Below are 12,172 nucleotides of genomic sequence, written 5' to 3'. Positions count from 1 at the left end.
AGCAGCCATTGTTATACTGCAGCGCAATTGCTAATGTTTGTATTTTGGATATTTCACTCTTTTGGAGTGTACCTTAATTTTACTAAATTCAAATCAAAAACCTGTGTTGGCCATCTTGTCGTCCACCACCGCCACTTCCACCTACTCCGCTACGTCCACCGCCTCCTCAAACTCCTACTCCATATGGAACTCCACCTCAAATTTATTTTTTATTTTTTGTACGCGTTTTACTTTATATCATTTCACTACTTTGTCATTAACATTTTATGGTGAAAGTCACCAATTTTTGGGTGTAATATACCCCTCCTCTACCTAGTTGACAGCTTAATAAAATTTCAATACATTTTTCGGTTACATTCTTGGGTTGACATACTATTTTAGACGTGAATAAACACCTGCTATGCATAGGAGACAGGGAATAAAATTTAATAAATTATTCAGTAATTAATGCGCGCCACATCCTTTCATTCAATGCTTAAACTTTGAAAAGTTGTCACACTTTTATGCTTTAATAATTTCTCCCATATTTCAACTCTAATTTAAAAAAAAATGAATCCTCCCTTGGAGGTGGTCTCTCTTTCTCACGCTCCCTCTCTGGCCTGGAACCCCGATTCCCCGCCACCCCTGATCACCATGGTAGGCGCATAAAAGAACATCCAATTTGATATCTGTGTTCTCAACTTTTGATCGTGAACATCACGGGGATGTGCGAGATGGTGGGGCAGTAAGTGTGCACACGCCTACACGAACTGACAGGGGTCAGCCCCTGCAACTTCTGGGTCTCCAAATTGGGCACATGGCCTGAGCTTGCCCTTTACCCCTTGGAGGTGCTGGCCTGCCCTGCAGCCAGTGTATTGTCTGAACGTGTGTTTAGCATGACTGGAGGGGGTTATCACAGGTTTTATTTCCCAATGTTTTAGGGTGTACCCCAATCCACCTACACATCCACTGCCTCCTCAACCTCCTACTCCATATGGACCTGGTCCTCCTAGAGCAAGATTATTTTTAGGCTACTTTCACACTAGCGTTCGGGTGTCCGCTCGAGCGCACCGTTTGAAGGGGCTCACGAGCGGCCCCGAACGCATCCGTCTGGCCCCAATGCATTCTCAGTGGAGGCGGATCCACTGAGAATGCATCCGCCTGCCAGCGCTCAGCCTCCGCTCCGTGAGCGGACACCTGAACGCTGCTTGCAGCGTTCGGGTGTCCGCCTGGCCGAGCGGATCCGTCCAGACTTACAATGTAAGTCAATGGGGACGGATCCGCTTGAAGATGACACCATATGGCTCAATCTTCAAGCGGATCCGTTCCCCATTGACTTACAATGTAAAGTCTGAACGGATCCGCTCAGACAACTTTCACACTTAGAAAATTTTCTAAGTTTTAATGCAGACGCATCCGTTCTGAACGGATGCGAACGTCTGCATTATCGGAGCGGATCCGTCTGATGAAACATCAGACGGATCCGCTCCGAACGCTAGTGTGAAAGTAGCCTAAATTATGTATTTTAGGTTATTTAAAGTCATTTCACTATCCACATTTGTTTGCAGAGCACTTTCCATGCTCTTAACCACATTTTGACACCATTTGCAGCCCTCTAGCCCTTTCCATGACATTTTTACAGCCATTTTAGTGTTCAAAAGTTCGGGTCCCCATTGATTTCAATAAGGTTTGGGGTCAAGTTCGGGTCCCGAACTCGAACTTTTTTCCGAAGTTCGGCCGAACCTGTACATCCAGGTGTCCGAGCAACTCTATTAGTAAACTAACCTCCAAACTATAGGAGACATTGTCTGTTGTGGCAGTTATCCTGGATATTCATCAGGTTTCATATAGCAACCAATCACCGCTCAGCTTCTATTTTGCTACAGGTCATTAATATGAGCTTTGATTGTTTGCTATAGGCAATGGACATTCTCAGTATAAGACGAGTTTTTTGGCACATTTTCGTGCTCAAAAAGCCTCCTCGTCTTATACTCGAGTCTAGTCTAGCTCCGGTAATACAGGCAGTGCGGGGGGCGGCGCTCACTCACTGACGTCACGCGCATGCGCCGCCTAGTGGGAGAAGGCGCGTGACGTCAGTGAGTGAGCGCCGCTCCCCGCACTGCCTGTATTACCGGAGCAAAGACAAAGTAAGAATACTGTGAGCGTCGGGGAGGGGGATCTGTGTATGGCACTGTAGGGGGATCTGTGTATGGCACTGTAGGGGGATCTTTGTATGGCACTGTAGGGGGATCTGTGGATGGCACTGTAGGGGGGGATCTGTGGATGGCACTGTAGGGGGGATCTGTGGATGGCACTGTAGGGGGATCTGTGGATGGCACTGTTTAGGGGGGAGATCTGTGGATGGCTCCCTGTATTTAATGCAGAGTGTGTGTGTGTATATAATGCACACACTCTGCATTAAATACAGGGAGTCACCCTCTTGCAGATGTGTGTATATAATGTAGAGTGTGTGCATTATATACAAATACACTCTGCATTATAGCTGCATTTCCCACCCTAGTCTTATACTCGAGTCAATAATTTTTCCCATTTTTTTGGGGTAAAATTAGGGGCTCGGCTTATACTCGGGTCGGCTTATACTCGAGTATATACGGTATTCTACTGGAACAGTACTGAATTTCCCAAAAAGTTTGGATTCTAACAAACCCAAATTCAGCATATTTGACCCAATTAATATTCAACTATTCAAAAATTTGCTGAATGACACTCAACCAAATTTCAAGAAATTTGCACCTCTCCAAAATAATATCTATATCTCCAAGAGGTGAACTTTGTTTTTGTATAGTACAACCAGCATCTGACTACAACCCATATTAACATCAAGAGATCATACCTTAAAGGTTAAATAACACCATACATATTCAAAAGTAGCTTTCAAATCATGGTGATTAGTATCATACATATGCAAATGTGTTTTAAATTACTAAACATAACATGAATTTTGTCAGTGCGCTACTTTGCAAATAAAATAAATGTGAATCAGAAGCAGTTTGTATTTACACAAGAAAGACAAATTGACGAGTGCAAATCAGCTGTAAACACCGAGCAACAAACATTAAAAAAGTGAAAATTACTAAAGGTTATTAGAGTTGAGCGAACACCTGGATGTTCGGGTTCGAGAAGTTCGGCCGAACTTCCCGGAAATGTTCAGGTTCGGGATCCGAACCCGAACCGAACTTCGTCCCGAACCCGAACCCCATTGAAGTCAATGGGGACCCGAACTTTTGGCCACTAAAAAGGCTGTAAAACAGCCCAGGAAAGAGCTAGAGGGCTGCAAAAGGCAGCAACATGTAGGTAATTCCCCTGCAAACAAATGTGGATAGGGAAATGAATTAAAATAAAAATAAAAAAAATGACCCAATATCAATTGGACAGAGGTCCCATAGCAGAGAATCTGGCTTCACGTCAGCAGAGAATCAGTCTCTTCATGCCATAGCAGAGAATCTGGCTTCATGTCACCCACCACTGGAACAGGCCACTGTCACACATTTAGGCCCCGGCACCCAGACAGAGGAGAGGTTCATTCAACTTTGGGTTGCCCCGCAATATAATGGTAAAATGAAAATAAAAAAAGGATTGAATGAGGAAGTGCCCTGGAGTACAATAATATATTGTTAAGGGGAGGTAGTTAATATCTAATCTGAACAAGGGATGGACAGGTCCTGTGGGATCCATGCCTGGTTCATTTTTATGAACGTCAGCTTGTCCACATTGGCTGTAGACAGGCAGCTGCGTTTGTCTGTAATGACGCCCCCTGCCGTGCTGAATACACGTTCAGACAAAACGCTGGCCGCCGGGCAGGCCAGCACCTCCAAGGCATAAAAGGCTAGCTCTGGCCACGTGGACAATTTGGAGACCCAGAAATTGAATGGGGCCGAACCATCAGTCAGTACGTGGAGGGGTGTGCACAGGTACTGTTCCACCATGTTAGTGAAATCTTGCCTCCTGCCATCACGTTCCGTATCAGGTGGTGGTGCAGTTAGCTGTGGCGTGGTAACAAAACTTTTCCACATCTCTGCCATGCTAACCCTGCCCTCAGAGGAGCTGGCCGTGACACAGCTGCATTGGTGACCTCTTGCTCCTCCTCTGCCTTCGCCTTGGGCTTCCACTGGTTCCCCTGTGACATTTGGGAATGCTTTCAGTAGCGTGTCTACCAACGTGCGCTTGTACTCGCGCATCTTCCTATCACGCTCCAGTGTAGGAAGTAAGGTGGGCACATTGTCTTTGTACCGGGGATCCAGCAGGGTGGCAACCCAGTAGTCCGCACACGTTAAAATGTGGGCAACTCTGCCGTCGTTGCGCAGGCACTGCAGCATGTAGTCGCTCATGTGTGCCAGGCTGCCCAGAGGTAAGGACAAGCTGTCCTCTGTGGGAGGCGTATAGTCATCGTCCTGTGTTTCCCCCCAGCCACGCACCAGTGATGGGCCCGAGCTGCTTTGGGTGCCACCCCGCTGTGAACATGCTTCATCCTCATCATCCTCCAGTAGTGGGCCCTGTCTGGCCACATTTGTACCTGGCCTCTGGTGTTGCAAAAAAACTCCCTGAGTCACTTTGAAGAGACTGGCCTGAAAGTGCTAAAAATGACCCCTCTTCCTCCTGGGCCACCTCCTCTTCCATCATCGCCCTAAGTGTTTTCTCAAGGAGACATCAGCGTTACAATACCACTTCTATAACGGCGTCATCGCCACTGGCCATGTTGGTGGAGTACTCGAAACAGCGCAACAGGGCACACAGGTCTCGCATGGAGGCCCAGTCATTGGTGGTGAAGTGTGTCTGATCCGCAGTGAGACTGACCCGTGCGTGCTGCAGCTGAAACTCCACTATGGCCTGCTGCTGCTCGCACAGTCTGTCCAGCATATGCAAGGTGGAGTTCCACCTGGTGGGTACGTCGCATATGAGGCGGTGAGCGGGAAGGCCGAAGTTACGCTGTAGCGCAGACAGGCGAGCAGCGGCAGGGTGTGAACGCCGGAAGCGCGAACAGACGGCCCGCACTTTATGCAGCAGCTCTGACATGTCGGGGTAGTTGCGAATGAACTTCTGCACCACCAAATTCAGCACATGCGCCAGGCAAGGGATGTGCGTCAAACCGGCTAGTCCCAGAGCTGCAACGAGATTTCGCCCATTATCGCACACCACCAGGCCGGGCTTGAGGCTCACCGGCAGCAACCACTCGTCGGTCTGTTCTATACCCCCCACAACTCCTGTGCGGTGTGGGGCCTGTCCCCCAAACATATGTTTCAGAATGGCCTGCTGACATTTACCCCGGGCTGTGCTGAAGTTGGTGGTGAAGGTGTGTGGCTGACTGGATGAGCAGGTGGAAGAAGAGGAGGAGGAAGCTGAGTAGGAGGAGGAGACAGGAGGCAAAGAATGTTGCCCTGCGATCCTTGGCGGTGGAAGGACGTGCACCAAACAGCTCTCCGCCTGGGGCCCAGCCGCCACTACATTTACCCAGTATGCAGTTAGGGAGATATAGCATCCCTGGCCGTGCTTACTGGTCCACGTATCTGTGGATAGGTGGACCTTGCCACAGATGGCGTTGCGCAGTGCGCACTTGATTTTATCGGACACTTGGTTGTGCAGGGAAGGCACGGCTCTCTTGGAGAAGTAGTGCTGGCTGGGAACAACATACTGTGGGACAGCAAGCGACATGAGCTGTTTGAAGCTGTGTGTGTCCACCAGCCTAAATGACAGCATTTCATTGGCCAGTAGTTTAGAAATGCTGGCATTCAGGGCCAGGGATCGAGGGTGGCTAGGTGGGAATTTACGCTTTCTCTCAAATGTTTGTGAGATGGAGAGCTGAACGCTGCCGTGTGACATGGTTGAGATGCTTGGTGACGCAGGTGGTGGTGTTGGTGGTACATCCCATGTTTGCTGGGCGGCAGGTGCCAACGTTCCTCCAGAGGCAGAGGAAGAGGCCGAGGCGGCGGCGGCAGCAGCAGAAGAGGCCGAGGCGGCGGCGGCAGCAGCAGAAGAGGCCGAGGCGGCGGCAGCAGCAGAAGAGGCCGAGGCGGCGGCGGCAGCAGCAGAAGAGGCCGAGGCGGCGGCGGCAGCAGCAGAAGAGGCCGAGGCGGCGGCGGCAGCAGCAGAAGAGGCCGAGGCGGCGGCGGCAGCAGCAGAAGAGGCCGAGGCGGCGGCAGCAGAAGAGGTATCAGGGGGAGCCTGAGTGACTTCCTTGTTTTTAAGGTGTTTACTCCACTGCAGTTCATGCTTTGCATGCAGGTGCCTGGTCATGCAGGTTGTGCTAAGGTTCAGAACGTTAATGCCTCGCTTCAGGCTCTGATGGCACAGCGTGCAAACCACTCGGGTCTTGTCGTCAGCACATTGTTTGAAGAAGTGCCATGCAACTCCTTGAAGCTGCCTTTGGGGTGCTCGGTCCCAGATGGCGGCGGTCAGTAGCAGGCGGAGTCTCTTGGCGGCGGGTGTTCCGATTTTGCCCACTGCTCCCTCTTTTGCTACGCTGTTGGCTCGGTCTCACCACTGCCTCTTCCTCCGAACTGTGAAAGTCAGTGGAACGACCTTCATTCCATGTGGGGTCTAGGACCTCATCGTCCCCTGCATAGTCTTCCACCCAGTCTTGATCCCTGACCTCCTGTTCAGTCTGCACACTGCAGAAAGACGCAGCAGTTGGCACCTGTGTTTCGTCATCAGAGACGTGCTGAGGTGGTATTCCCATGTCCTCATCATCAGGAAAAATAAGTGGTTGTGCGTTAGTGCATTCTATCTCTTCCACCCCTGGGGAAGGGCAAGGTGGATGCCCTTGGGAAACCCTGGCAGCAGAGTCTTCAAACAGCATAAGAGACTGCGGCATAACTTGAGGCTCAGACAGTTTCCCTGATATGCATGGGGGTGATGTGACAGACCGATGGGCTTGGTTTTCATGCGCCATCTGTGCGCTTTCTGCAGAAGACTGGGTGGGAGATAATTTGAACGTGCTGGATCCACTGTCGCCACCCAATTGACTAATGCCTGTACCTGCTCAGGCCTTACCATCCTTAGAACGGCATTGGGCCCCACCAAATATCACTGTAAATTCTGCTGGCTACTGGGACCTGAGGTAGTTGGTTCACTAGGACGTGTGGCTGTGGCAGAACGGCCACGTCCTCTACCACTAACACCACCACGACCATGTCCGCGTCCCTTATTAGATGTTTTCCTCATTGTTCCCGTTCACCACAATTTTGAGAATGGCAAATTTGGGAATAGTTTTTCAACCCAGAACAAAAAGTGTGCTTTTTACGGTCACTACAAATAACTTGACCAGCTAAACAGTACAGATTTGGTTGAATAGAAATGTCAGGTCTATTTTTTAGGCGCTGGGTGACAGGCTCAGCCTGCACCAGATGTAGTATATGGCCAAAAAATAACCAGACTGTTGATGGTTAAATGCACTTGGGTGACACAGGCTCAGCCTGCAGCTGATGTAGGATATAGCACAAAATAACCACACTATTGATGGTTAAATACACTTGGTGATAGCTTGTGCTGGCGCACCACAAGCCACAAAATGGCCGCCGATCACCCCAGAAAAAAGTGATCTAAAAACGCTCTGGGCAGCCTCAAAAAAGTGAGCAAGTCGATATTAGCACTTCAATGATCCACAGCTGCAGATCGATCACAGAATGAAGTCTTTTGGAGGACTTAATCTGCCTAATCTCACCCCAACGTCGCAGCTGCAACCTCTCCCTATGCTTGAATCAGCAGAGTGACGTGCAGCGCTACGTGACCCAAGCTTATATAGAGGCTGGGTCACATGCTGCACTGGCCAATCACAGCCATGCCAATAGTAGGCAAGGCTGTGATGGCCTCTTGGGGCAAGTAGTAAGACGCTTGTTGACTGGCTGCTTTGCAGCCTTTCAAAAAGCGCCAAGAATGCGCCGAACACCGAACCCGGACTTTTACGAAAATGTTCGGGTCCGTGTCACGGACACCACAAAATTCGGTACGAACCCGAACTATACAGTTGGGGTTCGCTCATCCCTAGTAATAATCTATTCATGTAGAAAAAAAAAAAAAAAAACACTTAAAATTTCCGCACAACACCTTTAATTCCAAATAAAAAAGCTCAAGAATGTGTTTTCTTCATCCCGTCTTTTTTGCAAACCAAATAAAAAGGAGGTATAAAAAAAGTTATATAGCCTAAAATTGTAATAATGCACATATTAGCTTATTACAATCACTCAGCTCCAATGATGCAAAAATAAATGTTATGGCTTTAATATGGTAAAGTTTAAAAAGAAACAGTACAGTACTTATAAGAGGTAATCTCAAAGAAAATGCTATAGATGTCCAGTAGGTGCAGGTCCCAGAGATGGGACCTGTGCCCATCTAGATTAAGGGCCTGCAAAATAAATCTGAAGATTTTAATTGTTTGTTAATTTTGGCAGAAAAAAAAAAAATAATTTTGAGGGAGGGATACGGAGGATCATATGACAGACAAAGTGAGGGGAGGGCTTGCACTGATTGGCTGAAAGACAGCTTCACTAGCTAATCAGGTGGGCAGGAAGCAGGGAGATTCCCATGCTGATCAAGAAAAAGCATCATGCTGGGTTCAGCTTCTGAACTGGTAGGAGTTTGTGGGGTAGTGTCTGCCAAAAGACTATTACAGAGTGCCAATTAGGGATAATATACGTAAAGTAAAATAGAAAAATTAGTGTAAATTTAAGGGAATCAGGGAAACCAGAGGGAAAGCTCTGATGGAGTTGGTTACAGAGGCTGTGCCATGAAAGATATCCTATATTTTTCAAGCCAGAACATTGATCCAAATACTTTTGTAACTGCATGTATAGCCAATGAATTATTTCATGAAATCTCTGTATAACGCCACCCTGCAGTTTGCTTTTCACCTTATTTTTTGCCACCTCACTGAGGTAGTTTGCATGCGCTCAGATTAAATCTTCAACTGTCACCAGCCGTATCTTCTGTTAGACGCTGTGGCAGTTACAGGGATAGAACTATGGCAGAAAGGAAACACTCAGAGCTACCAACCAGAGAAACATCTAGCATGGGGGATCTCTGAATCCAAGTGAGGTACAGGGCTTTGTTAGAAAAATAATGTCATACTATATGATGTCTTTTTACGCCAGTCATAGCATAACCCCTTTAAAGCTACTTGCTGCTGCAAGCAGTTCTAGATTACGAAACCAACCACCTGCAATAAAAATAAAAATTGGTAGAGGTTGTCTTTTTAAAGATTGTGTCTGTTGCGAAACAAGCACCATAGTCACCAGGTGCCTGCCGTTTCACACAGTAGATACCTGGGGCTAATGTCTGCGATTAGCGAAAAAAAAACACACCATGCACTATAGAAGTTAGTCAAGAGTCTCCCTGTTGACAAGTTGTGCGAAAACAATCAGCATTTGAACTGCCCTAAGGAGGAGGTTCGAGGGAGATGAGGGACCCAACGCACAGCTGTGTTGGCATTTGTGGTGGTAGTAGTGGCCTCTCTAGCCATGATTGTGTCGGGAGGGGCAGTGGAACTCTAGGCAAATACTGAGAAGGAAATTGGGAGGGGGCCAAGGAGCTCATGATTATATAACAGTCTGATGAAAGGGTGAGCAGCATGACGGCCGTGTGGCAACGTATGGCTAGAACCGCTCTTCCGCAAAATAATAAAATAAAATAAGTTTCTTCAAATTTTGGCTCAAGTTAATTTAGAAACCACTTATACTTACTAGTAATGAGCAAAGTATTGGAAAATTCAATTTGGCTGCTTCAATGAATCCAAAAAATAAAAATAGGCACTTTGTCACGAAGCACATTTCTTTATAAGTAATGGGTGCAATAACAGGGAGTGGCGATTGCACGGCTCTCAGTCATCGTACCCTTCAGATGCCATGTTCATAGCTGATCGCGGTATCTGACATCGATATTACAGTGTAAGGCCCCTTGCAGACGAGTCCGGATGCCTTCAGGGAAAACTGCTCGATTTGCAAACAAAGTCATTCAGTTTTGTTTGCGATCGGGTTCAGTTTTTATTGCGTGGGTGCAATGCGATTTACTGCATTTTGCATGCGCGCGATAAAAAAAAAATTCACTTCTATGGGGCCAGCGTTGCGTGAAAAAAAAAACAAAAAAAAAAAAAAACTCATGCAGAATATAGAACATTCTGCGATTTTAATGCAAAAGCAATGTGTAAAAACGCATTGCACCAATGCGGAATTCTCGCGCGTGTGAAAGGGGCCTAATTTTTTTAAAAATAAAATCATACTTACATTCATTTGATCAAAGAGCTGGCCGCCATCTTGTGTATATCCAGCGTGAGATTTAATTCGGCTCATGGTGAGGTCATGTCATCTCGCATGAGATTTCACCTGAGATCTTCAATCAAGTTAGTGCTGCTGGCTGTTCGCACTCGAGGCAAGTAATTTTTTTTACCGACATTAAGGCTGGGATCACACGAGCGTATTTGATATGCGCATTTAACGCGCGTTTTTGTCCATAGTCAACGCGCGTTTGTGTGATTGACAGCAGTGTCATATGGCCTCAAACGCGCGACAAAACGCCCCAAAGAAGCTCAATAACTTGAGCATAGGGCGTTTTTCAGCGCATTCAAACGCGCTGTAAAACGCTCAAGTGAGAACCAGGGCCATAGGGAAGCATTGGTTTTCATGTGTTGAGCGTTTTACAGCGTGTTTGAACGCGCTGTAAAACGCTCAAGTGTGAACCCAGCCTTAGGGGAGAAGAAAAGGAAATTTGGCGTATCAAATTTTCCCTGAAATTAAGATCGAATTCCACTTTCTGGACTTTGATTCCGTCAACACTAATCTCTACTCATAGGTTGTTAGTTCTTGCAAATAGGGCTCTAACTCGGTCTCAATGATTTTTTTTTGGGGGGGGGGGGAAACTGGGGGAAAATTGGTAGTGCATCTTATAAAGCGAATACTAGTGAACACTTCCATTTGGGAAGTGCCAAGTAGTATGCAGGAGGTGTGGGGGACTGCGAGTGTAGCGCTGCTAATGCTGACATTACTCACCTCTCATTGGTCTTCTCAAAGTACTGCACGGTTAGACTCCCGACGACATCAGGTCACAGTGCGGCCCAGCCCAGAGAAGAACAGGGAGAGGCTGGATGTGCAGAGTTGCTGTGCCGTCCAGAGCATTAGAGATAAGTTAAATTAATTGAGGATTTGGGGGGGGGGATCTCATTAAAGCATTTTTCTAATTTTCCACCTCTAAAAACATAGGTGCGTAGATAGTCATTTCTCACTCTGATGTTGTACACACATGTACCCTCTGACTTAAAGTACTGAGCAATCATCATTCAAGCATATACATATTCTTACCTACAAGTGCAGTAGCATAACCTTCGTTTTTCAACATTTTAGCTAAAGTCACTTCAGTTCTTGGAAGTCCACCAGAAGATGCAGCAAATATGAAAACTCCAGATACCATATTAGAAGCCATTCCTAAATGAGTAAAATACAAAACATGAAGGAATGCAGAGCATGCATTTTGTTCCAGGATCTTATTTTAAAATAAAGGAGATCAACATGTGAGGCCTATTGATAGGTTTTGTGGTTATGTTTTTACATAGTGACATGCAAAATTCTCCAAAGATACTGTATATCATAGCATGCAAACTTGATTTAAATAGATCATTTTTTGATAACACATTTCCTTTAAATCAGAGGCTCAAAAGCAAGAAGAAACCCCTGCACAAACATTTAGCTCAGACAATTGATCTTTTCAGGGGTAATTTCATAAACATGAACTTAATGAATAACACAGCCAAGAAGGATTTGGCTGAACTGCAGCAGTTTTGAGAGACGTACAGGTGAAGAACAGAATGAGACAGGCTCAGACAAGATATTCCTCCCAATCACCACATACATGCTTGGATTGGCAGACTGTGCATGTGTTCTCAATGGGAAGAGGTACATAAGATGTTGCCAGGCACCTCTAGTGTATTCCTATCCTCAGAGTACAATGGATCTTGCATGTTGACATGTCTGAACGTTATTTCCCCTGGAATCTATGGGTTTGTGTACAGTATTGCCACCTTTAGCTCAGTATAAATTACTTTCAAGAGCTTAAAAGTTGCAAGGGAGAATAATATATTTTTAACCATGTGCCCCCTTCCTGACCAGGCCTAATTTAGCAAATCTGACATCTCACTTTATGGGGTAATAACTTTGCAACGCTTTTACTTATCCAAGCCATTCAGAGATTGTTT

At 46.7% G+C, this 12,172-nt stretch overlaps 1 protein-coding gene across 2 annotated transcripts in view; it reads right to left on the bottom strand.

Moving 5' to 3' along the window:
- STS (steroid sulfatase) overlaps window positions 1-12,172 on the bottom strand; it is a 359,318-nt gene that overhangs the window by 238,038 nt on the left and 109,108 nt on the right. For both annotated transcript variants that reach the window (XM_040423755.1, XM_040423756.1), the window contains exon 4: window positions 11,283-11,405. In XM_040423755.1, coding sequence (XP_040279689.1) covers window positions 11,283-11,405 — 123 coding nt within the window. The remainder of the gene's footprint in view (window positions 1-11,282; window positions 11,406-12,172) is intronic.

The sequence above is a fragment of the Bufo bufo genome, chromosome 3, assembly GCF_905171765.1.
Source record: "Bufo bufo chromosome 3, aBufBuf1.1, whole genome shotgun sequence".
Lineage (NCBI taxonomy): Eukaryota > Metazoa > Chordata > Amphibia > Anura > Bufonidae > Bufo > Bufo bufo.
Note: the sequence above shows the minus strand (reverse complement) of the source record. Positions and strands in the feature narration are given on the sequence as shown.